Here is a 26219-nt window from a genome sequence, read left to right as displayed (position 1 = left end):
GATGGAACGTAGGGGCATTGCACCTCCAAGCTACACCACCAGCCCTATTTTTTTTATTTTTACACTTGATCTTAGTCAAAAGGCCGAGAAGCGATTTTAATTTTTGAAACAGGGTCTAAACAAGTACATGCAGGGGACTTGCTAAGTTGCTTGGGACCTGCGATCCTCCTGTCTAAGCCTCCCAAGTGCTGGGATTACAGGAATGTACTTCCACATCCAGCCAATATTTCCTTAGAAATATTAGATGTGGGGGTGAGTGCTCAGGTTTCTCACTTCAGAAGCTGGAAGAACTGAGATGTCATCAGCCTGAGATGTCATCAGCTAACTCTTAGAGCGATCAGGGAAGGTCTGGAACAAGGGGAGTTCAGATCTGGAAATGAAGATCCAAGGAATACTCGCCCACCTACTGCCTCACAGTCCATGTTCTGAAGATCCAGAAGTGGCCTAATCTAGAACTGTGCTACTTAGCATGTGCCCATAAACCAGCAGGCCTCTCACAGGGCTTGGCAGAAACTCAGAATCACAGGTTCTACTTCAGGCCTGCTCCATCAGTACCTGCCCTTTACAAGGCTCCTCCTCTCACGGGCCCATCCATGAAGACCAAAAGGAGGAGCCAAGTATGACCATACTGCATCTCTGCTTCCACACTGCTTTTGCACTGGCCTTCCAGGTTTGTCTTTGTTGTTTTAATATCTTTCTACCTTTGTGTCTTCTTTGCTTCTACTTTCTTTTTTATTGTATTGGTGCATTTTTATGGTTTACAAAAATAGCTTTTTAATTTTTAAATTATTTTATTATTTTATTAGTGCATTATAGTTATATATCTTTTTTTTGTGGTACAGGGAATGGAACCCAGGGGCTTTTTACCTCCAGGTTACACCCCAGCCCTATTTTATACTGTATTTGGAAACAAGGTCTCACTAAGTTGCTGAGAGCCTCACTCGGTAGCTGAGGCTGGCTTCGAACCTGTGCGATCCTCCTGTCTCAGCCTCCCAACCACTGAGATTACAAGTGTGTGTTACCACGCCCGGCTAGTCATGTATCTTAATGGGGAACAAGATGGCAGAGGCAGACACGCACACATCACTCATTTAGCCCTTCCGCAACCCCCCATTCCCTCCCCTCCCTCCTCTCATGTTTGGCTTGCTGATTGACTCTGATGTTTTTAATGTCATCACATGCACTGGGAGCTTCCCTCTTGCCCTCCCGTCCCCCTCACTTAGGTCGCCTTAGTCGCTCATCTGTGGTTTTTCCTTCTTCATCTAGATTTTCTCGTATGACCCGTTTTCTCCCTAGCTTCCCCATATCAGGGAAAGCATCTGATTTTTAACTTTTTGTGACTGACTAATGCTTCTATTTTCTTTTTTTTTTCTTTTTCTTTTTCTTTTTTTTTTTTTGGTGGTACTGGGGTTCCTGGAAGCCCTTCTACCTCCGGGCTACACTCCCAGACCTATTTTATATTTTTGAAACAGGGTCTCTTACGCCAGCGGGGCTGGCTTCGAACCTGCGCGATCCTCCTGTCTCCGCCTCCCAAGCGCAGGGATTACAAGCGTGCGCCACCACGCCCGGCTAATGCTTCTATTTTCTAAGAAAATTTATCCTTTCAGTTTTCTGGTAATATTATTTTTTTTAAATGCTCTTTTTGGTTCTGGGGATTGAACCTAGGGGAGTTAAACCTCTGAGCCAGATTCCTCACCCTCGGGGTCTTACTGAGTGTGTGAGGGTCTTGCTATTGCTGAGACTGGCCTTGAATTTATGATCCTCCTCCTTTAGCCCCCCACGTACCAGGATTACAGGTGCATGCCACCATGCCTGGCTTGTGCTATAATTTTAACTTCAAATACTTGACATTGTTTCATAGCTGTCACGTTTTCTATTACTGTAAAAAATGCTAGGGCTGCTTTTTGTTGTGTGTCTTGTGTGGGCTCCATTTTCTCTCAGCTCCTCTTCTCCTGTTTTGTTTGCTTGCTTGCGTAGGTCTTTCTATTTCATTTTAAAATCTTTCTGCAATTACCCCCTTGATCCTTGTCTGCACATTTAAATTTAAGAATAAGTCAGCAAACAACCGATGATGAGCTCGGTGTACATTATTAGTGGGTGGAGTTATTAGCAGGAAGGCTTATCACAGAGGACTAAGCGAGAGGCTGGCAATCTCACTGGGGAAGCCCAAATGAAATTGGGTTCTGAAATGTCAAGTGACTAACAGAATAATCAAGGGAAGGTCTTAAAGGAAAGGTAGTTCAGATCTGGAAACCTGAAGATCTGAAGAACACTCATCCTGCTCGCTGCCTCCCGGCCACACAGCTAGTGTTCACAAGTCTAGAAGTATTCAGACTTGGTTTATCCCCTTGTTCTTTATCTTCTCCTCCAAATTAATGGAAATTTTTCATGGCCACATTAGTACATTTCCTATAACTGCTATTTTCTATTACAGGGTACTGTTCTTATTTCTATTAGATTTACCCAAATTCTGTACTTTTATAGTCTTAATAAGCATTTATTGCTAACAATATGAAGTCTTTAATGATGAGGGAAATTTAAAAGAAGTAATCTGACCTTCTCTGGTGTGCAGTAGGCACAGTATGAATCCAGAGGGCTAAAGTCAAGTAACATTAGAAAGACTGGTGGGACAACATGGGCAGAATATATACCAATATGCTGCTGGGAAACCAACATGGACCACACTGGAAAAGCGGCCCCCCACCCAGGTGAGGAGATGATAGAATGGTGTTTCACTAATTCAGCAGAGCCGTCTTAGAGAAACGTGGTTGAATACAAGTGGGGACACTGGTGAAGGGCTGGAAGAAGCAGGTTGATTCGTGTGGATTAAACCTTTTGATGTCAACAGGGAGGCTCATGCTGCTTGAGTGTGAGTCCTTGGGTGAGATTTCTGGCAGGCCAGGCGGACTTACCTGGAGGGCCGGATCAGAGTGGAGGTCATGAGGATGAGGAGAGCTGGGAAGAGGACGAGCTGGCGAGCCTCCACTGCTGCTACGTTCTGGAGCTTCCGTCTGTCACTCTTTGGTCGCTTTGAATTTTTATATGAGTTTCAAACAGAAAAGTGTATAATTAACCTGGTTTTAGGCATCCACAGATGGAAGCATTTGTGGATACAATGATCTCTTTTAACCTTTCTGGTACTTAGCTCTCTTTTGCAGAAGATAGCACTGTTTCAAAGGAACATTTACATATGCCAGTTTGGTGATTCTCTACATTTTGGGGCAGTATGGTACCACCTCAACTGTATCCATTTTCCATGAGGGATTACATAAAATAATTATGACAATTCATGGAAGTTTAAAAGTAATCATTGGCTTATTTTATGGGGAGCATTACCCCTTAGAACAGAGTCTCCCCTGCCATGAATTTATGTTTTTGAATGCAGTGTGGTCTTGAGTCAGGGAACATCATACAGGCATTTGTTCTCCAGGCTCATTCCTACAGTGATCCCAATTATCATGGAATACAAAGAAAAAGAATCATGCGTTTAGTCATTACCATCTGAATAATTCAGGTCAGGCAGATTTTTTCTTGAGAAAGTAGATTGTTACCCATTACTGGGAATTGCAAGGACTTTTCTACTTCATTCAAGTTTTTCTCTTAAATACAATAATTCTTTCATAAACAGTGAGAGTATTGTCAGAAGATTCGGATCCAGAGATAAAATGTAATAGGAGAAGGTTTTATATAAGAAGCTTGGGGGTATTGATGGCACACGTGTGTGTGTGTGTGTGTGTGTGTGTGTATACACACACATATATAAACACACACATACATTTGAGTGTGTGTACACACTCAGTAAATATTAACTCAAGGGAACAACATACATTGCAGAAAACATCAAGTATGTGCCAGAGGGCTTTGTATTGTGAGCCAGGGACTGGTTAAGGACAGGACATACAGCAAAAGAACATAAATTGCCAGGAATTAAGGTCTCCAAACATTCATGAGGAAATAACAAAGCTGTCTTTTTGGGGTGCAAATGTAATCATCATCTTCTCTACACAATTCCCTATATTGGCACTACCTAGTACAATGAATTTGAGGGGGATTCTCAGACCATAAAATTACCTTAACATGATTTTCCCCTTTTACTTTATTTTACCATTTTACTTCAGCCCCAGCAATAGTACACCTATTCCTCCAGGTATGGTGGCACATGCCTGTAAACTCAGTAGTTGGGAGGCTGAGACAGGAGGATCAGCAACTTTGAGAGAGACTCTGTATCTTAGTGAGACCTTGTCTCTAAAATAAGGTTGGGGTTGTAGCTCAGAGGTAGAACTCCTGGGTTTAATCCCCAGTACCCCAGGAAAAAAAATCCATCAGGAATAACTTCCAATCCAGGTAAAACACTGGGTTTATTTTCACTATACAGTTAAGGATATCCTGGGCTTGTTAGTCCTTATTTCAATTTTATTAACCTTAGTTCTGTTCTCTCCAGATCTGAGAGGTCACACAATTACACACCTTAAAGGGCCCCAAAGAGTCCCCTAAATTAAGTGTCCCTCCTCTCTCTCTCTCTCTCTCTCTCTCTCTCTCTCTCTCTCTCTCTCTCTCTCTCTCCCCCCCCCCACCCTGGGGATTAAGCCTAGGGGCAGTCTATCTCTGAGCCACACCCCTACAGCCCTATTGCCTTTTATTTTGAAACAGGGTCTTGCTAAATTACCGAGGCTGGTCAGAAACCTACAATCCTCCTGTCTTAGCCTCCATACTACTAGGATTACAGATGTGCACACCTGCCTCACACACTCTCATATTAAACCAGAATAATATTCTATTTGCCTATGCAATTCTATCTAACTGATCTATCCTCAGTAAATGAGGTGAATACTATCTTAGTACTCTTGATTCTATTAGGTTTAATTTCCTTTACTACAATAATCACAGCAGATTTCAACCACTATGCAAATGTCTCTTTCAAATCTTAGCATCCAGTTTCCTCACCCTTACATGGACTGAAGGTGAGCACCCTCCCATCATTACTGGCCGAAGAGCATATCCTTTATTTGTCATTAGCCCTTTTTTTATGGTACTAGAAATTGAACCCAGATGCATTCTACCTCCAAGCTACAACCCCAACACTATATATATATTGGTGGTACTGGGGTTCCTGGAAGCCCTTCCACCTCCAGGCTACACTCCCAGATCTATTTTTATACTTTTTTATTTGGAAACAGGGTCTCTTAAGCCAGCGCAGCTGGCTTCGAACCTGCGCGATCCTCCTGTTTCTGCCTCCCAAGCGTGGGGATTACAAGGGTGCGCCACCATGCCCGGCTTTTATTTTTATATTTTTAAACAGTCTCATTAAGTTGCTGAGACAGAAAGCCAATCTACGATCCTGACTCAGCCTACTGAGTACTGGGATTATAGGTCTGTGCCACCATGCCTGGCTATTATTCTATCTTTAATGCCTTTAACATATCTACTTAAAAACAACCTCCTTAAATGAAGAGCCCTACTAGTACAATGAATACTTTGGACTTGTAAACCAGGAATGAGGGAATATTTCTCCCTATGACCCTCCAGGAATAAATTTCCAGCTTCAACATTGCCTCCCCAAACTAAAATTGTACTTACACACTTCCTGATTCCTCTACGTGAAGCACACAAATTGTCATCAAGTTCTACATAGATGTTGAAGGAGTAATCGATGTAATTTCTATACCCTACAAATACTGGGCCTTATGCCTTTCCACATTAATAATGTACTAGTTTTAATAATGTTTATTCTTATGTAAAACATATATTTTATCTGCATTAAGAGTTCAACCCCATGCACATAAGCATGTACATAAATCCATAAAGTATATAAGGTAAGGTGGTAATAAGCTATAAAAATCTTTGGAGTTAAAATAGATAAAAACAACCTTAATACATCTGAACACAACAATAGCTAAGGCTCCAAGTAGAATGAGATATCCTACCATGCTTAGCCCTAAACATAGACAACAAAAACTATTTAAATATCACTGGACTTTTGCTAGCCAGACATGATGACTGTATTCTCATCTGTCACTCAGACAAGACATAAACCATAGTTGATTCATCTGGTACTCGCATGCAAAAGGAACCTCTATAATTTCTATCCACTTATTTGCACATGTGGGTCGAGGCATTTACTATGGACCTTACGCCTTCTCTGAAACTTGAAATACTGGGATTCTACTGTTTGCAGTTACAGCCACAGCGCTGACAGGCGATGTACTACCCTGAGGACAAGTATCCAACAGCTCTCGGAAGAGGGACTTCAGCACCTGCCCTGGTCCATCCACGCTCGATTTCCATGAAGGTGTCAAGCAACGAAGCAGAGGCTATCTTTGGTGAGGACCATGGGTGAATCCTCCTGATACCTCATTCCAAATAAACCTAAAAAGGACAAAATGAGTTTACTCAGTGACTCCTAAACTTCTCTGAATGAGGCCGTGAAGTGAGATTAAACACCATTCATTTTAGAATCAAAAGAAAGCATCAGTACCCCACCATGGACGACTGTAGGAGCACTGGTGGTGAGCAACAGCAGACTGCCTGCCCTGGGTTTGATCTTCTGAAAATGAGGAAATGAGCTGAGCAGAGCATGGTAGCCCATGCCTGCAGTCCTAGTATTTGTAAGGCTGAAACAGGAGGAAGACAGAAGGTCCAAGGCCAGCCTCAGCAACCTAGAAGACCCTGTATCAAAGTCAATAAAGAAGGGCTGAGTGTGGCTCAGATGGAGAATGCCCCTGGCTCCAATCTCTAATACATACATGGAGGGAAGGAGTGAGGGGAGATGAGCTGGGGTGGGGGCACAGGCCTGCAATCCCAGTACTTAGTAAACTGAGGCAGGAGGATCTCAGATTTGAGACCAACTTCAGCAACTTAGTGAGATTCCCATCAATCTAGCATGACTTTGTTCCAAAAACTAACAAAAAAGATGCATTTTTGACACGTACATCTTATGCTTATTTTATTCTTGATGAGACAAGTGGAGTGAGTGTAGTGGGGTGCCACCACCAGGAAGGGAGAGACAGGAGAGTCGGGGATGCTGGCACTCTTGAGAGCCCCCTCCTTGTAGTTGGGAAGACACCAATGAAGCAGCACAGAGCGGCATCTTTATCTCGTGAGGGGCTTTGCTTCCTGATGTGATTTACTGGGGAAGACCAACTTCACAAGGCTGGCGCCTTCCAGGGCCATCATTCCCAGGGGATTTGCTAATTGAAGTGCCACACAGATTTGTGGGAAGATTGAAGGTGTTGTCATCAAGGGCAGGAAGGATGAGATGACCTCACCTCCCAGTCTTTTTCAGTGTCGTTATTCTAAGATCTATAAAAAAATAAAGCCTTTGTCTCTTTGTGTGTTTTCTTTCTGGTGGCCTGGGCTGTATTTATTATGGAAGCAGTGCTAAATTAGGCTCTGTCAACAGTGCCTACCCTGTGTTTAGAAGGCATAAACAATCCCCTAAAAGTTATACACAATTCTGGCATTAAATACTTTCCCAATAACATTAAATGTGCTTCTCGTGTTTTGTGTAGCTAATAGGATTATTCAAATAACTCTCCAAGCCACGGAAGAACCTGTAATTCTATTACAATACTCAGCAAAAAGTCAGGTAAGTGGACGATTATTTATTAGGTATGTACTATTTTTCAGCAGCTGAGAGAAGTGCTGAGGTTACAACAGGCTGAGGAAGATATAGTCTGTCTAGGAGGGAAGAGGTCCGGGAAGAGATTGTACTGCATGTCATCAGAATGTAAATGAGGAAGCAACTTAAAAGCTAGTTTACAATGATAAGACTCAATAACAGAGACTTGAATGTGTTTTGAGAGAAAGACTTTTAAGTATATAAGTGACATATTATACTCAATTTGAAAAATATAAAGAAGAAAAAGTAAAATCTTAATTTAGTCACATATCTGTTATCTATTGTTATTCCAACCTATTTTATGATGAATAATTGTATTTATAATCACATGATACACATGAATAAAATTAGGTTTCCACACGCCGGGCGTGGTGGAGCATGCTTGTAATCCCCGCGCTTGGGAGACGGAGACAGGAGGATCGCGCAGGTTCGAAGCCAGCCGTGCTGGCGTAAGAGACCCTGTTTCAAAAAAATATAAAATAGGTCTGGGAGTGTAGCCCGGAGGTAGAAGGGCTTCCAGGAACCCCAGTACCACCAAAAAAAAAAATAATAATAAATAAAAAATAAAATAAAATTAGGTTTCCACCTAATTCCAACTCACTACCTGGTTTCCTTAACAATAATTGTTAAAAGCTACATAAATAGAGAAACAAAGAAAGAGAAATAAAAATAGAAAAGGAGGGAGAGAAATTACCTGAAGGCTAGTTTGGCTGGATATAGAACTCGCAGTTGACGGTGCTACCCACTTCTGGACCCGGTAGTTTCTCATAAGACGTCCACTGTCACTCTTGTGTGCTCCCCACGCCCCCTATAGCACTGCATTGTTTCTCTCTGGATGCTTCTACTCTTACTGGGGAAGCCTTGACAGACTTGGTAAATTTTCAGCCATTATTTGAGTACTCCTTCACCTCTTTTCTTTTTATTCACTTATTTATAATATTCTAAATATATGAACAGAGGCTCTTTTGCTACTATCCTGTGGGTCCCTAAGGCTCTATGTATTATTAATTTTGTCACTGTTTTCCCTCTGTTATTTAGATTGACTGATTCGTCCTCAAGTTCACTGATTCAATCTTCTGCCATTTCCACTCTATGAATCCCTAATTGAAAAAAGATATAAATGTGCAGTTAAGATGCTAAACAGATACAAAATAAGATAAGCTCAGAAAAAAAAATCCATGCCAGGACACATCATAAACTTCTGAAAATAAGAGTCTAATGTAATCGACAAAATATTCAGGATATAATCTAAAATTGCTTGTCACTGCTGAGTTTTTTCTTGTGTTTTTAGCTACTTTTAGTTAATATATTACCATGATTCTTTTTAAAAACTACTTAATCAAATACTGAACTACTTTATTTTACTGAATATTTTAAAATTTCTATTTCCTAAGATTTTCTGTTTGAGCCAGAGAATTTGCAATTACTTGATGAAGCATTTTTATGGTTTAAAATCTTGTTGGACGCTGGCATCTCATTCATCTTGGTATTGTTATTAGTTGACCACTCTTTCTTATTGGACTTTTAATCCTTGGTATGATGGTGACTCTAGGTTGTATCCTGGACATGTTGTCTACTATGCCAGGAAGACTGAGTCCTGCTGCAGTGCTGTTTTAGCAGGTAGTTACTGTTAGTGTGGCCCCTGGCTGGTGTTGGAGGCTGTGATTCTAATGGCAGTTATTTTCAGAGCCTTTGCCCTGCTATTTTGTTCTGTTTGGTACATCTGGTGCTGCTGGCACTCTAAGTGGTCCTTGATGAGGACCACTCTGAGAGGAAGGATTTTCCCCAGGCCAGACCATGTGGTGCTTCAGGCAGAAGGGAGTCTGTGGCTCATGGTGAAGAAAAGGTTTTCTGAGTTAGGTGCTTTCATGGTGGTATGGATCCTCTCCTAACCAGGTTCCCCTGGATACTCACCTCTGATCAGGTGAGAGGAGTCTCAGGTCTGGCAGGGAAGCAGAGTTCTCTGCCTAGATGTTTGACAGTGGGGTTCCTGATACCCCACCCTTGATGATGCAGCCAGACTCTCCTGGGTTATTGGCAAGGTTCAGTTCAGTCTAGGGCAGGGCTAAGTCTCTTGGAGATGTCTTCTGTTGCTAGATTGTAGAGTAGGAAACACTAAGCTTGGGCCACCTTCCTTTGATGGGTGGAAGGGCCGGCAGGTCCCTTGGAAAGACGTTTTCCTTTAATTTTAGGGTCCCTAAGTAATTTGTGTTCCTCTTCTCACCTGGTGGAGTCCTGATGTCAGGTACTATTTTAACTACTAGGAATGTAGCAGTAAAAAAAAAAAAAGGTTAAAATTGTTGCTTTCTGGAAGTTTATATTCTCTAAAACATATAATATTTTTTGTGAAAACAGACTCAAATCCTGGGAACTCCCCAGCTCAATGTCTATTCATTTACAAGATTAGTTCCCAAATACTGAAATCAACTTGTATCTACCACACCAGGAGTATGACATCTTCAATATTTTCATATTTGAAGCTTAACTGTACTTGAGTAAAGAACTGAGTCAAAGCAACAGCTGTTTTCGTAAAAATGACATTCAGCTAGATTAAATTCTGGTACAAATATGCAGATGTGTTGAGATTTTTAAGGTGATATTTTATCAGTTTTCCCCCCAATACATAACTGTTTATTGGGGGAAGGCTTTCCTTGGGAAGGCCACTTCATTAACAGAAGCTGGTAAGTGGAAGACAGAGTGGATCAAAGGTGCAGTGATCTTGGGCTGCAGGGTCTGAATTTGGGAGGCTGGGAGGGAGCGTGGCAGCTCTGTAAAGAGAATGATTGAAGTCTTGAGTAAGACTGATTTTGAATAGAGGATGTTTAGATTTTGAGCAAGCAAATTGGCAATGCCCTGCAGGGACTTGAGAAAAGTATCAGATCTGGGTTATCTGGGTGCCATTAGGGAAAGGGTACAAGTTGTCGGAATTGCTGAGAAAAATGGCTCAACTGGGAAGGGCAGAGACCCAAGGCCTGGACCCAAAGCATCCAGCTCCACCTCCACCCACTTCTTTCTCCTCCCTAGGTGATCTCATCTGATTATAGACCCAACTCAGCTAAACAACTATGTATGCTCATAATTTCAATCTGTCCTGATATGAATAGACACAAAAATGCAAACAAAACACAGGGCAAATACATAAACACTAAACCAAATTACGTAGAGCAAGAAAATGAGAACACTGAAAGACTATAAAGAGAAGATTTCTATGAGAAAATTAACTATCATCTATTTTTTGTGACTTATGTTTATAGGAAAAGTAAGATTTTGGAAGCTTTCGGGGTCAATCATGATGTGCAGGAGAGAAGTCCTGTATTAAATGTGGTTGAAAATAAGACTCAGTTCCTATGGTAAATCTAAGAATAAATGAGAACATGGGGAAATAAAAAGCAAAATAGCTCTTTGCACATGCTCATATTTCCTAAACAAATATATTTAAAACTTAACAAACTCAAGACCTTTTGGTGATGAAGCTGAACCATGGTTGTATAAGATTTTGAAGAGCATTAAGTATCAGAATAAAGTGTTCCTAGAGGTCCTAAAGAGAGAAACAGAGGCTAGGAGAAGTTATTTTTTAATAAAAGAAACTTCAAATTTTTAGTAGCATAGGAAAGGAATGATGAGAAAAAAATGGTGTGGACAGGGTGCCTGAAGTCATCTGGAGTTGGAGAATATGTGCAAGCTTCTCACAGTCCTTTACTAATACTAAGTGAAACATGATGGGCACCACTCTACAATGTGGAGGGCGTGATGAGCCAGGGAGAGGACCAGAAAGATACTCATCAAGAAGATGAACCAGGCACGGTGGCGCACACGTGTAATCCCAGCACTTGGGAGGCTGAGACAGGAGGATCGCAGGTTCAGAGCCAGCCTCAGCTACTTAGTGAGGACCTCTGCAACTTAGTGAAACCTTGTTTCAAAATAAAGAATAAAAAATAGGGCTGGGGTGTAGCTCAAGAGTAGAATGCCCCTAGGTTCCATCCTCAGTATCCCATTAAAAAAGAGAGAGAGAGCAAAGGCCAGGTCATTAAAAAATTATATAAGCTGAGTTTAATCACAGGCTTTAGAAAACTGCTGAGACTGTATGACCCTCACTCAGTTTCAAAGTCCAAAGCTAGCAGTATGTCAGTGTATTAACTAGTGGCTTAAAATAGTCAATTCCAAGCAGAAGACCAAATTACAAGTCAAATTTTCTTTTTCTTTTCTTTTTTGGCTGGAATTAAACCTAGGAGCCTGAGCACACTAAGAATAAGTTCTACCATGGAGCTATTTTTCTGCCCAAGTTAGAGTTCTGTTCAATACCATCAGCAATTCAGAAAACATGTTTTAACCACTTTGTCTATATGGTCCTTACTGTGTTATGTTGACTTACTGGGAACCTTCTGACTATAAGTTATAAAGTTGTCAAAAGAAAAAAAGGTAGGCAGGCACGGTGGTGCACACTTGTAATCCCAGAATCTGGGAGGTGGAGACAGGAGGATCGTGGCTCGTGAACAGCCTAAGCTACTACTTAGTGAGGCCTTTGCAACTTAGTGAGATCCTGTTTCAAAAAATAAGGAATAAAAGATAGGGCTGGGGGTGTAGCCTGGATATAGAATGCCCCTGGGTTCCATCCCTGTACCTTAAAAAAAAAAAAAGAGCACTATCCAGAGTGACTTCAGTTAGGCTGGAGATTCAGTAACTGGCTTGCAGAGCATAAAGTGCATGCTTGATAATGGATGAAATGTGCGTGCCTCTTTATTCTGTTCCCTAAAGCTGGAGTAAACCAGTTTTGTTTTCCTTAGCTTCAGCTCCCCTCCTAGGAAGTCTCCAACTTAATCACTTCTGATCTGAACTGGGTTGAAATTTAAACCAAAGACAGATAGTGACTACGAATCCTACCCCTACCTATGCATAGAATTGCTTGTGCTCACCTTGAACACCATCCATTTTTCAATTTGATATAGTAGTGATGTGCCTGTCAGGGAAGCTGAAAAGTTTTTCTACAAAGTAAGTTTTACATCCTAAAAATCTTGGGTCATTAAAAAGATATACTCTTTAAAAAAAGTTCTTGGTAGTCTCTCAGCGTTTAATTTCAACTACTGGTTTTGCCTCTCTAGAAGGACCTAGCTGTTGTGTAAGAGCAAATTGGCTGGTGGTTAGATGTATTTTCTTGCATTTAATGCCCAATTTAATAGCCCGAGCTCACTGTTCAGGGTCCTCTGGAGAAGGTCAGCCAATCCTAAGTATGGTGTCCTATGCCCTCCCTCTGCCACTCAGCCTTACCGCCGGCCACAGAGGGTCAGACTGACTTTCAGGATGACCACCATCTCCTCTTCAAAATCATTTTCCAAAATAACCCATTCTGCTGCATTAATACATTTGACTATTTTATCCATTAGTTTTGGGGCATTAAAACACACTAAAAATATAAGACAAGGTAATAAGGACCTTAGAATTACCTACCAAGCTCTTTAGCAAGCAAAGATGACACAAAAAAGAATAAAAAGCCAGTTTTCTGTTAAGAATGACAAAAATCTAATTATATGCAGTTGTTTGCAAAGGAGAGGCTATATTTTTCAACATACTAAATACATGAGTAAGTATGAATATCAGAAAACAAAATTTCCAATGTGAGTTTTATGCAGATTAATTACCAACATGTAGCATTCAACAAAATATTTCCACTATTAATTATGCATATATATACACATATGTACACATATACATCTTTTAATTAAATGATACTGGTAAATATCTCTTCATTAAGGTATAAATTTTATGCTTGCCACTGTATATTTTCAATATGAGTTAAGAGCAAGAACTACTATGAATACATACTTTGAACATTTAAAATTTTCACAAAGCTCTCGTCTGTCTTTCAGTTTATAAGCAAATCTCTCCACAAGCTTTAATGTGTTTATAGTTGGTGCATTGCAACTCAATACTTACGGTGTATAAAATTGCTCAATGGGGCATCGGACACTATTATCATAGCATATTTACAATCGTGGTATAATTAGAGCTACACTATAAACCATTTTATTGATAAGAAATCTTTTAGCAGTCTAGAAAACCTCCACAAAAGTGCCAAATGGATTCAGAATGTAAAGTTATGAGGCTTGTAAGAAGATGTATCTTTATACACTGACACAAAACAGTGACTGTTGATGCATTTGAGCATCAATTTCTCCATATAAAGATTTACCTGTGAGTTCTGGGGAAAAAAAGTAATGAAATATAATTTTATTAAATTGCAAAAAAAATATATGTACTATAAAACTCACCATTTCAACTCTTTTTAAGTGTATTGTCAGTGTCATTAAGTATACTCACACTGTTGTGTGACCACCCCACCTTCCACCTGCAGAACCTTCCCACTGCCCCAGGAAGACACTGTACCCACTAGCTGCCTCACCCTCCCACCATCATTCCCTGTGGTCTCCATGGACTTGACTCTTCTAGGTACCTCACAGAAGTGGAATTAGACACTATCTGTCCTTCTGTGACTGGCTTATTTCATTTAAGATAAGGTCTCCAAGGCTCATCTAGATCATACATGTGTCACAATCTCGTTTCTTTATGTATATATTGTACTTTGTTCACCCATTCACCTATTGGTGGGATGGACACTCAGGCTGCTTCCACTTTTTGGCTATTGGGAATAACAGTTATGTGTACAAATATCTGCTTACATTCTTGCTTTCATTTCTTTTGAGTATGTGCCCAGAAGTGGAATTGCCAGCATTAGAGATCACCAGATTCTATATTTAGTTTTTGAGGAACCTCCATATGGCTTTCCACAGCAGCTGCATAATTTTAAGATTCCACTCGCGATGCACAAAGGTTCTAGTTTCTCCACATAGGAATGACAATTTTTTAAGAATTAAAAATAAGAATTAGTATGTCATAAGTTATGGTCTAGTTTCTGTTCATTTCATGTCTTTATCACTTACTTTATCAAAATCAAAACCACAGGATTTATTAAGACTAAGCCTCATCAGAAACCCTAATTCCAAAAAGTCTCTGACAAAAAGAGACAAGAAAGCTAAAAGTTTTAAAAGTTATTTCAGAGTGCATGTTACCAAAATTGAAAGAAAGAAAGAAAGAAAGAAAGAAAGAAAGAAAGAAAAAAAGAAAGAAAGGAAAGAAAGAAAGGAAGGAAGGAAGGAAGGAAGGAAGGAAGGAAGGAAGGAAGGAAGGAAGGGCTGGCACTATAGAGAATAGGGTTAGAAGATGTTTCCACCCTAAAATTTTTGTTCTGTGGTACTGGGGATGGAACACAGAAGATGCTACCTCTGAGCCACACCCTCAGCCCTATTTTATTTTGAGACCAGGCCCTGCTAAGTTGCTGAGGGCCTCACTATGTTGCCAACGCTAGCTCTGAGCCTGTGATCCTGTGTCTCAGCCTCCCAAGGACTGGGATTACAGGCAAGTGCCACTATACCCAGCTCTCCTTGGAATCTCAATGCTATACTACATTCTTCAGAATTTAATGACAAATTTAACTCACAAGCTGAGAAGGAAGGCAAAAATAAACCCTGATAACAACAAACTGAAGCGAGGTACCTGCAAATGAAAAGGGACAGAGCTGTGGCCTGCAGATAGAGACGGCAGGCGGTCCTGGGAGCACACGCCTGCACCTCTGACCTCCTGAAGGGGGGAAATCAGGAATGCAGAGCACATTTCCTGATACATTCTTCAGACTGTTTGTTGTATAAGTTGAATAATGACAATTCATTTAGAATATTATACTCATTTGTTTAGATTACATAAACATTTATAAAGGACGGGAATTAAATAAAACATTCAATATTTGAGATAAGCCAAAATTAAGAATTATTATTTTAGATTTAGGAGTAATTATCTAACAAAAATGTGAAATTGTAACAACCATAAAATAACTCTTTAAGTTAACATACTAAAATATGCCATTTATAAGGTTCATTATATAATGTCTATGATACTTCATAAAATACTCATATAGACATTAACATGCAAATGTTCATAGATTTATTTATACCACTGATAAAGATAATATTTCACACATATATCTAATAGTTTCATATAAAAATATATTCTCCATAAGGTACAACAATTTTCACTTTATAAAATACAGTAATAAAAATTTAAGGAAAAAGAAATTTTATAGTAAATTCTAAGTGTCTTATTTAAAAGGATAATTTAGTAGAATTTCGTTACAATTAGTTCAAAGTGGAATTTCAGAATCACTATCTAGAAATGAAGGAATATCAAGGTCATCTTCTGGAATGATTTCAAAATTATTCACAAAGGATTCTAATGAGCTTAGCTACTACGTGCACGTTGAGACTATTTCCAAGAAGACGATAACACTGCTTCACTGTGAGCTTCTCAGGAAATCCTAAAAAAGAGAAGTAATAATTTATAAAAAAAATTGTAATAGTAATTGCAAGAGATAAAGCATGTATCATTTAGTAAGACGCAAAGGCCATTCATAAACAGTCCCGTGCTGCATACATAACAGTGTTCATGCTTCAGTCCACAGTGAGCTGCAGATACAACAGAGGCTCCCTAAGGTTCCTTCAGGACCAGGTGCAACCAGGAAAGGAGAAAGGTTTCCTGAACCTACCCATATAGACAAAGGTTTATTCATAAAACACACGTGTGAGTCTCTAATGAATTCTAGGGGAGGGAGGGTTCCGTGACTGAGAGCTGAGGTCTGCATGATCTCACTTACCAAACTCTGGAGGAAATCCGAGGAGATTTGCTATTTCTTTTGGAGTAAAATATCTCAGTTTAAGCATTGACAACTTTGTTATCTTCTCTTCTTCTGTCAAGTTGGTAAGTGATTTATAGATATTCTCAATCTGTAAGAAAACATCCAAGATAGCTGAAAAATTAATGTACAACCAGATTTGTTACAATAAGATTTCTAATTTTGAGACTGCTTCAAAAAGACAGACCCAGCCAAGCACGGAAATGCAAGCCTGGAATCCCAGTTCTTGGAAGGCTGAGACAGGAGGACCACAGGTTCCAAGACAGCCCCACTAACTTAGCCAGATCCTCAGCAACCCTGTTTCAAAAATAAATTGAACAAATGAACAAACAAAAAGGGCTTGCGGCATATCTCAAAGACAGAATGCCCCTGGGCTCAATCCTCAGTACACACACACAAAAAGAACAAAAGATGGACACATAGTCTGCCATAACACATGGTAACAAAATACACAGGCAAAATGTCTTTCTACAATAAATTATATAATTGTCTCAACAATAGCTTCACAATAGCTTCAAAAAGATGGACATGGCCAGCCGGGCGTGGTGGCGCACATTTGTAATCCCCGCGCTTGGGAGGTAGAGACAGGAGGATCGCGCAGGTTTGAAGCTAGCTGCGCACGCTGGCTTAGGAGACCCTGTTTCCAAATTTTAAAAAATGTAAAAATAGGTCTGGGAGTGTAGCCCGGAGGTAGAAGGGCTTCCAGTAATCCCAGTACCACCAAAAAAATTAAAAAAAAAAAAAGATGCACATGGCCAGGCATGGAGATGCAAGCCTGGAATCTCAGTACTTGGGAGGCTGAGACAGGAGGATCTCAGGCTCACTGCCAGCCTCAGCTACTTAGTGAGGCCCTCTGCAACTGAGTGAGACCCTATTTCAAAAAAAAAAAAAATTGGGCTGGGAGTATAGCTCAGAGGTAGAATGTCTCTGGGTTCAATTCCCAGTACTAAAAAAAAAAAAGGTAAAAGATATTGAACCTGATTTCTCAAACCCAGCCATGATTTTTATCATGGGTAAATTTTATTAATAGTAAAGAGTCTGAATCAATACAAAACAATGTGATCTTAAATTAAAATTACTCAAAATATATAAAATATTCTATCAGGCTGTATTCCACCATGAAAGCATGAAGAGTTTATGACCAGGGAATTAAGAAAGTATATTATTAAGCAGATTTGTTTCCTTAAAAGGTAAAAGAAGAACAAATGTGCTACAAAGGAAGACTCCAATATTAATACTTGTGGAAATTTTAAAAGATTAAATTTCAGTTTACTATTTATAGAATGAAAAGAAATGTAGACTATAAAAAAAGCAAAAAGATTCCTTATGCATTAACACATACATCAGTCAGACTTATTTTACACAAAGAAATATTATATATATGTGAATACATACGCATAAATGAATAACATAGACATCTATTCCTGGTTGATCATTAAAATTATTTAAATACTCTCAGGTTAAGTATTAAACATAAGTAAACATTATATTTTGAGATGGTCTCAACATTGCACAAGATGGCCCTGAACCCCAGAGTCTTCTTGCTCAGCTTCCCACGTAGCTGGATGACAGGTGTGCACCACCAGCCCAGCATAATAGTACTGACCTATTTATCTACTTTTTGTGTGGTTCTTGGCATTGAATCTAGAACCTTGTGTGCACCAGGAAAGCACTCCACCATGTAATATTATTATTAGTATTATTTTGTATGTGTGGTGCTGGAGATTGAACCCAGGGACATTCTACCTCTGACCTACATCCCCAGCCCTATTTTTTATTTATTTTGAAACAGGGTCTCACTAAGTTATAGAGGGCTCACTAGTAGCTGAGGCTCTCTGTGAACCTGGATCCTCCTGTCTCAGCCTCCCAAGTACTGTGATTACAAGCGTGTGCCACCACTCCTGGCCCATATAATATTATTTAAAAGCTTTTAAATATTTTCATTTTGAAACTCCACAGTGCGGCAGTACCTGAACATCCTCTGCAGTCTGTAACACAGACCCTGTTCCTTCTACGTAGCTTCCGTACCTGAAAAATCAACACGAATATTATGCCTAATGTACCTGGTAATGTTAAATTTCTCAAATATTTCTTGAATGGTTTAGTCTACCTAGTGACATACTTCTGAAATATCTGGAATGATATCATATAAATATACTCTGGAAAAATGACTAGGTAAAAGCCATGAGATAACTATATAAAATTATCGGAAACTAAATATGGCACAGTTATTAGTTATATAAATACCACTGCATTGTGTATTCATCATACACAGAATGTATTTTTAAAAATTAAGAAATAAAAGGTATTAATATTTCCTTCCCCATTATCATTGTCAAGCTGGCTGTCCCACATGTTAGATTTATTTATTTATTTATTTATTTATTTATTTATTTATTTAAGAAAGTGAAAAACTTACTACATAACTTAGAAAAAATATTACACAAGGGAAAAATATTTTTTCAAACTGTGTTTTCATATATTTTGCACATAAAAACATACATGTATACATTATCTATAGTAAAATAGACTTCTTCAGTAAAGCTTCTTTTCTACTAGTATTATGAAAGAATTTCAAGGTTGCTTTTTAGTACAAAACTGATAAGTCTTATTTTATGAGAGTCCTAAACAGAACCTCTTGGACTGGGAAGATGACAGCTGAGTGAAGTCTCTCAAGATAACATGAAGCAATAAACCTTCTCCCCTGCGAGCACAGGGCAGAGTGGCCGGCGCAGTCAGCCTGCTGCGGTGGCATCAGGCGGCGTCTTGTCCAGGACGACTAGCTAGTGGGCAAGAAGAGAAGGCTGGAACTGTCGGTCACACAGCTACCTACCAGATGAGGTTCAGGGCATTCACGAAACAGAGATCTTGGGCAAAATATTCCTGAAAAAGCTCATTTTGCCTTTCTTTCTAGGTTTGAAAAAATGATAAAAATGTATTAAATGTTCATGACAAATCTAAAAGAAATCTTCTAGATGTTGATCAATAAGTAAACAGAAAAACAAATTCTGATATATGGATATGTATCACAAAAATAAGGCCTTTATGCACAGATGTGCAATAATATCCAATTTATATTGTACAGTGAAGCAATATTGAATATTGTAGGCTCCCACTTACTTAAAAGTAAAAATACACATGTGTACGTAAATTCACCCTCATAAATAATCTCTCTAGAAGGCTATAAAGTAAATTGCTACCACACATTGCATGTAGGGAGGTATACTGGATGGCCAAGAGACAGAAGTAGAAGGGAATCCGACAACCTTGGATTCCTGAGGGTTAGAATACTAAGCCCAGGGGTAAAGCACCTGGCTAGCCTGCTTGAGGCCCTGGTTTTAATTCCCAGAACCACAAAAGACAAAACAAAAATATCTTAGTACCTTATGAATTTTGAAAAATGGGAATGTACTACTTATTCAAAAGACAGAATAAAATTTAAATTTAAAATCACCCAAATATGCTCCAGAGATTCAATTTTATTTATTTAGATTAAAATTTAACTTCTCATACACTGATCATGAGAGTGAATATAACTCTTTGAGGTTTGGTGTATCATGGAAAAAAGGTGCTAAATCACTGGTAACTCATGAGAAACAGACCATGTTCACACCATGAGTGTTTACGCCTCTATGAAGGTCGCTAAACAAACCCTCGTCTTTTCAATACTTCCGTGGGAGCCGCACACAATGTTCTGCCAGAAGGAATTTCACTCATGTTCTACTGGAACACAAAAGCAGGCAGTTTGGGGCAAAAAGAAAATGTATAAAGCGCTCATTTTGAGAAGAATGAAAAGAACATTTGCTCTAAAATGTGGTTACCTTGAATACGGCAGGAATGGTCTCTTTGAAACCTACCCTTTGGTAAAGCACGTGGACCTTCTGCACGAGGGCTGAACGATATCTAGCAAAAGAGAGTATCGCAGCAAGGACTTCGGTGGTAACAAGTGCTGACTCGGGTCAACGCCATCTTCGAGAAAATCTCTCAACATCTGCACAGACAGATCACTGTCTTGTTGATGTTTTCTGTCAATTTCCTCTGCAGTTTCAAGCTTAAAAAGAATGGTGCCTCTTCCAGAACACGGTGTACTATCAGAGCAAAGATTTGGTTCAATTTTCTTTCTTTGAATTTTATTTTCTGCATCTGCTGCATATTTTTGTGGATGTTCCGATTCAATTTTGGGAAACTCCAACAGTACCTGGCATTAAGTAAAAAAATTCAAATTTTCAAAAGCTTTACTAAAAATAAATGACAAATCAACAGTGTCAAGTAAACACTCTAAAAAACTCTTTAACCTTTATAGTGTTGCCAATAAAAAGAAAATGGATTTTTCATATTTGTACAAATTATTATTCCTGTTTCTTTGCACTTTTTTTCTCTAATAAAGAGAAAAATTCATGCATTTTGTTTTGGTTTTGTCTAGTTTAAACCAATAAAAGTGGCATCAGGAGAGGAAAAAGCCTTAGAAATTCACCTAAGGTATGGTCTGTAGGACAGACAAAGCCTATACAAAGTAGCTCTTGAAAATAAACTAGAAGATTGGGTTGTATTTGCAACTAATAAACCATAATAACAATAAAAATAATAATACCTGACCAGGGGCTTCAAAAGACCATGGCTCTGACTGAAGCTTCGCAATAAGGAAATAGCGGAGCCTTGAATTCGGAATGCCAAGCTGAGGATGGAGAAGAGCAGTTACTACGTAGAGCCGCAGCAATCTGTACTAACTCCAGCACCTTATAAAAGTACTCAGGGAAACATCTAACTTCTGCCAGGACAAATTCTGCTATTGGTTTTGGAAGAATTTTTTGTAGCAAATTCTAAACCCGTTTAACTGCCCTTCTGTACCTTTATTTGAATGAAGCAAACATTGAATCTCAGGAATCTTATATGTCTCTGAGTCATTTTTATTTTCTATTCCCCAGGTAAAAGGAAATACAGACATTTTGACATTATTAATCCTGAGAAATTAAATTCAAATATAGCTATTCTTGGTTATTCATTATTTTTATTAATAAAGGCTCACTATATTTTAGAAGCTAAAAGGCAGTAAATATAATTTTAAAGAGACCAAGTATATCGCTACAGTTTGTATGCCTAAGTTTTAAGTGAGTTTTCTGGGCAAAGAATTATAAAATATATGGCTAAAGAAAGAAACTAAAAACAACAAAAAACAGTGATAGTTGAAAAATAAGAATCCATCAAATACTATTCCTTATCATAACCAATTACTTGGATTTTCTAACCATGAAGTAGAAGCAATGTTTGCAATTTAATTACAAAAATAGGTAGTTCATTTTGCTTTCTATGATTGATGACTTTGAAGCACCACTAGACACAGCACGCCTCCATTAGAAATGCCAAATTTCACGTATTTCCAAAACATCGTATCCTTTATTTTGTAAGACAAAAGTATCAGTGGTAGAGCACTTTTCTGCATGCACAAGATCCTGGGTTTAGTTCTCACTACAGAAAAAAAGCAACTTATATTCTTTATGAGCTTCAATGTATATATTTTTTCAATGTATATATTTTTTTCATAAAATATATATGTATATTAAGATACATAAGTAAATCTACATGCAGTACTGCATTCTTTAGAAAGTAAGAACGATGCCTGAACTAATTTCAAGATTTACATAAAATATTATTAAATATAGTCATTTTGTTTGTTAAATCAAATTCCTATTAGGAAAAACCTTTAAATTATAATTTTATAAGGTTTATAATTGTGGTACCTACAGAGGTTGGAGATAATAGAAATTCTTGGTACTGAAAGCCACAATTTTCTATTGTTTGTATCAACAGGTCTCTGAAAAGAAAAAATAAAACAAAAGAAAACAGGTTCTTATATGAAATAGTGTCCGTGAAATTTCATTGTAAGCGAAAACTATAACTGCACTCAAACTATTGAGAAAATGATCCTACGTGTACTACATCTGGTACTTGAGAAATTACATTTAATACAAAGATATAGATAATCCTCTCTCACAGGCAGCGCTTCTAGATAATGTACCTATATTGATTAAAGTTTGACTTGCTAATCTACTGATGATGAATTTGCCATGAAGACTAAAAACTCTTCGAGACAGCAACACAGATGGGAACTCCGCTGTGATGGGCAGCCGGTGACTCGAGGACGTGGATGGACACTCCCTCCACCTGGACGGAGCCTGAGGGAAACTGGCGCGGGCTCTCCTTGCACCTCACTCCAGGGCACCAAAGGCCCATCCACCGGACCAAGCCTTACTGAAAACACTTCTACTTCAAAAGACAGAAGCACTAATATCAGTGACTAAAACTAAGAAATATCATTCTCATTAGAAATTAATGCTGATTCTAGAAAAAAATCAGATGCATCAAAACGGGAGGAATGGGGGGGAGGACAAAACGTTCAGAGTCCCCAGCACCATAAAACAAAACAAAATCAAACCATCCTAATACTTTGCATTACTAGGCAAAACCTGTATTAGTAAGTAAAAATGTATAAATTATAAGATGTATACAATTTGATATGTATATGTAAAATATTAGAATGTGGTTTTTGTTTTGTTGGGTTTTTTTTTGGTGATACTAGGGTTCCTGGAAGCCCTTCTACCTCCAGGCTACACTCCCAGATCTATTTTATTTTTGAAAACAGGGTCTCTTAAGCCAGCGCATCTGGCTTCGAACCTGCGCGATCCTCCTGTCTCCGCCTCCCAAGTGCGGGGATGACAAGCGTGGCCACCATGCCCGGCTGAATGTGTCTGTTTTTGAAATCTTTATTTTACAACAGTTCCTATTATAAAGTACACCAAGTCTATCTAAAATGTATGCAAGAAAGTTCATTTTTTACCTTGTTGAAGATACTTCAAAACCTTTAACATTTTCTAAAAGAATATACTTTGGTAATTTCTGTAATCTAAAAAAGAAACAAAAACACATGAAATTCAGGATATTTTATTACTAAAAAGCAAAGAAAATCACTACTTGTGGGAAATATAAGGCTAAGTAATTTTTTGAATTCTCATTTTATAAAAGAATTTTAGCTGAGGAAAACAACTTAAATTATATTCATTTTCCTGCATGAACGTGACACACTTGACAGTGCTCACAGTTGAAATGTTCATTTCCACTGAAGCTCACTGCAGAACACGTATTTGCACAGGGCTTCTGCACTGTATAGCTCAAACAGTTCATTCACATGGAATGATGACTTCTGTCAGCACAGATTCCTAGGCTCTGGGTGACAGCACTCACCAACATTAGCACCGTTTGCATCACTACTACAAGCAGAGGCAACAGCATCAGCCAGTGAGCAGCGGCAGCTCCTGTCACTCGCCGTGGTGGCAAGCATGGAATCACCGAACAACTGCAGCTATTCTATCGGTCGTGGCATCACACGATAAATGATATACGCAGAATCCAAAGGGAGTATATAAATCGCTGATCTCTATAAGAAGACTTATTCTCCTAGACCCATAGTTTTAAACTTCAGGTAAACTTGTACAAGAATCTAAGTTTTTACCTTGGGAGAATATCTAGAATATATAAGAAGCTATTTGTCCTTGGATCCGTCATATCACCCTGCAGACCAATTCTAAAGTAAAGAAAACATGAAAAAGTTTATCAAGAGCTTTATATAAAGATGTCAAATCACTTTATTTATTTATTTATTCATTCATTCATTTATTCATTTATTTATTTTTGGTGGTACTGGGGCATTCTACCTCTCAGCAACACCCCCAGCCCTATTTTATTTTGTATTTTTGAAGCAGGATCTCACTAAGTCGCTGAGGGCCTCGCTAAGTTGCTAAGGCTGGTCTCAGAGCTGTGATTCTCCTGTCTCAACCTCCCAACTACTGGATAACAAGCACGTGTCACTACGCCTGGCTGACATCAAATCACTTTAAAAAGGTTAAAACTAGGAGAATGAGAATAAGTTAGTTCTCACAAAACAATGATTATCTCTGTTGCCATGGGGAGCAAAATGCATCTATTCATTTAATATGAAATAACAGATGTGTATATCTAATGAATAATTTGAAATTAATTTTTTACAAAGCTATATGCTAAATTAACTTATAGGAAGCAAAGAAGAACAAGAAGTGAATGAGGAATAAAACCAATTATCTCTTCAAATCACTTCCTTTAGGAGTAATACATGTGATCTTTTAGCGCAATCTCTCATCTGGCTCCAAGTGAAAAGAGCAGAGCTCAGAGGGAGGAGCTGGAGGGCAGGGCCGCATGCGGAGCTGCTGGCTCTGGGGATGATCACTCAAGCAGGTAAGTAGTAAGCAAGACGGAGGGAGACAGTCTTGCCCAATGTAAATAAAGAGTTAAGCTGAAGGCTTGACTCTCTAAGCAGGAGTTGCAAGTTGGCTGGACTAACCCATTTCAAAATAGGCCTTATAAACAAGCAGTATTAGGGCTGGCAATGAAATCTTGTACGATTCACAATACGGTCAAGGATCAACCAGAATGGAAGACTTAGCGTGAGCCTGCAGAGCAGGACAGAAGACCAGGGTTTACAACCGTGGTAATTATTAGCTTCAAAGTCTTACGCTACTTAACATCACTTATCAGTTTCCTCTTACCTAACAGCAGGCCCAAACCCTCAGTCCATCTGCGGCTTTGCTAGGGGACTGGACTGGACTCAGATTCCTCAGAAGCCTTGAATCGCCATGTTCTGGTCTGTGCCCTTCCCTTAGAGCGCCAAATGTAGACAACTGCAGAAGCAGTGGCTGCTTCATCAGCAGCTGGAGCTGGGCCAATGCAGCGTGAGGGTGGCCGAGGGCCCGCTGTGCACGGTGCAGTGCGCACGGTGCTTCCAGGTGCTGATGTTCTATCCCACACATATTACTTAAAAGGCTACACTCTTGCACAGGCTTACAGCCACCTTTGTATGGACTGTCCTCTGCCTTCTCTGATGAACCCGTGAGCTGCCTCCAGGCCCAGGTAAGACATCACCTCTGCAAGAGAGCGCCACTCCTGGAATGCAGCCAGCCAGTCTCCTCTAGAATAGATCCATGGTGCTTAACAGTACTCTTTTAGTATATAGTTTATATAACATTCTAAGAAGCTGGGTGTAGTGTGGCACATGCTTGTAATCCCAGTACTTGAGAGGCTAAGACAGGAGGATCACAGGTTCATATCCATCTTCAGCTACTTAGTGAGGCCCCCCTGCAACTTAGTGAGACCTTGTTTCAAAATAAAGAATAAGCCGGGCGTGGTGGCGCATGCCTGTAATCCCCGCGCTTGGGAGGCTGAGACAGGAGGATTGCACAGGTTCAAAGTCAGCCTCAGCTACTTAGTGAGGCTCTCAGCAACTTAGTGAGATCCTGTTTCCAAATAAAATATAAAATAGGTCTGGGAGTATAGCCCAGAGGTAGAAAGCCTCTGGGTTCCACCCCCAGTACCACCAAAAAAAGAAAGAAAGAAAGAAAGAAAGAAAGAAAGAAAGAAAGAAAGAAAGAATAAAAAATAGAGCTGGGGGTGTAGCTCGGAAGTAAAATGCCCCTGGGTTCAATCCCCAGTACAGCATACACACACACACTATATATATATATATATATATATATATATATATATATATAATGCACAAATGCATACTAGACTAGCTTTTAAGTTTTTAGTTAAGAAATTTGTGACTTAAATATTTATTATGGAAAATCAGTTTCACTAATCAGTATATATATGTATATATTAACATATATGTACATATATATTATTGTCAATCATTCACATTAGATGATAAGTTCCTTGAGAAAAGGAATTAAAGCACCAAAATTAATGTATGGTATATAGGTGCACAAAAAAATCTTGGGAGATTAGCTTCCTAGTGAGCTATTAAACCTAGTGTGAGAATATTCATTTGAATCAGAG

At 39.1% G+C, this 26219-nt stretch overlaps 1 protein-coding gene across 4 annotated transcripts in view; it reads right to left on the bottom strand.

The window, feature by feature from the left end:
- Window positions 1–15879: 15879 nt before the first annotated feature.
- Window positions 15880–26219, bottom strand: part of TRDMT1 (tRNA aspartic acid methyltransferase 1) — a gene marked incomplete at both ends in the record, with an annotated part of 37165 nt that continues 26825 nt past the window's right edge. The window contains 8 exons of one of the 4 annotated variants that reach the window (XM_080717107.1): window positions 15880–15980; window positions 16317–16446; window positions 18326–18383; window positions 20213–20553; window positions 20947–21030; window positions 22098–22167; window positions 23191–23256; window positions 23863–23934. In XM_080717107.1, the coding sequence (XP_080573233.1) occupies window positions 15880–15980; window positions 16317–16446; window positions 18326–18383; window positions 20213–20553; window positions 20947–21030; window positions 22098–22167; window positions 23191–23256; window positions 23863–23934 (922 nt within the window). The remainder of the gene's footprint in view (window positions 15981–16316; window positions 16447–18325; window positions 18384–20212; window positions 20554–20946; window positions 21031–22097; window positions 22168–23190; window positions 23257–23862; window positions 23935–26219) is intronic. The other 3 variants (XM_080717108.1, XM_080717110.1, XM_080717109.1) reach the window with 3 other exon arrangements.

Source organism: Muscardinus avellanarius (assembly GCF_963383645.1).
Source record: "Muscardinus avellanarius genome assembly, chromosome: 20".
Taxonomy (NCBI): domain Eukaryota; kingdom Metazoa; phylum Chordata; class Mammalia; order Rodentia; family Gliridae; genus Muscardinus; species Muscardinus avellanarius.
This window is presented reverse-complemented; position numbering and strand designations above follow the sequence as displayed.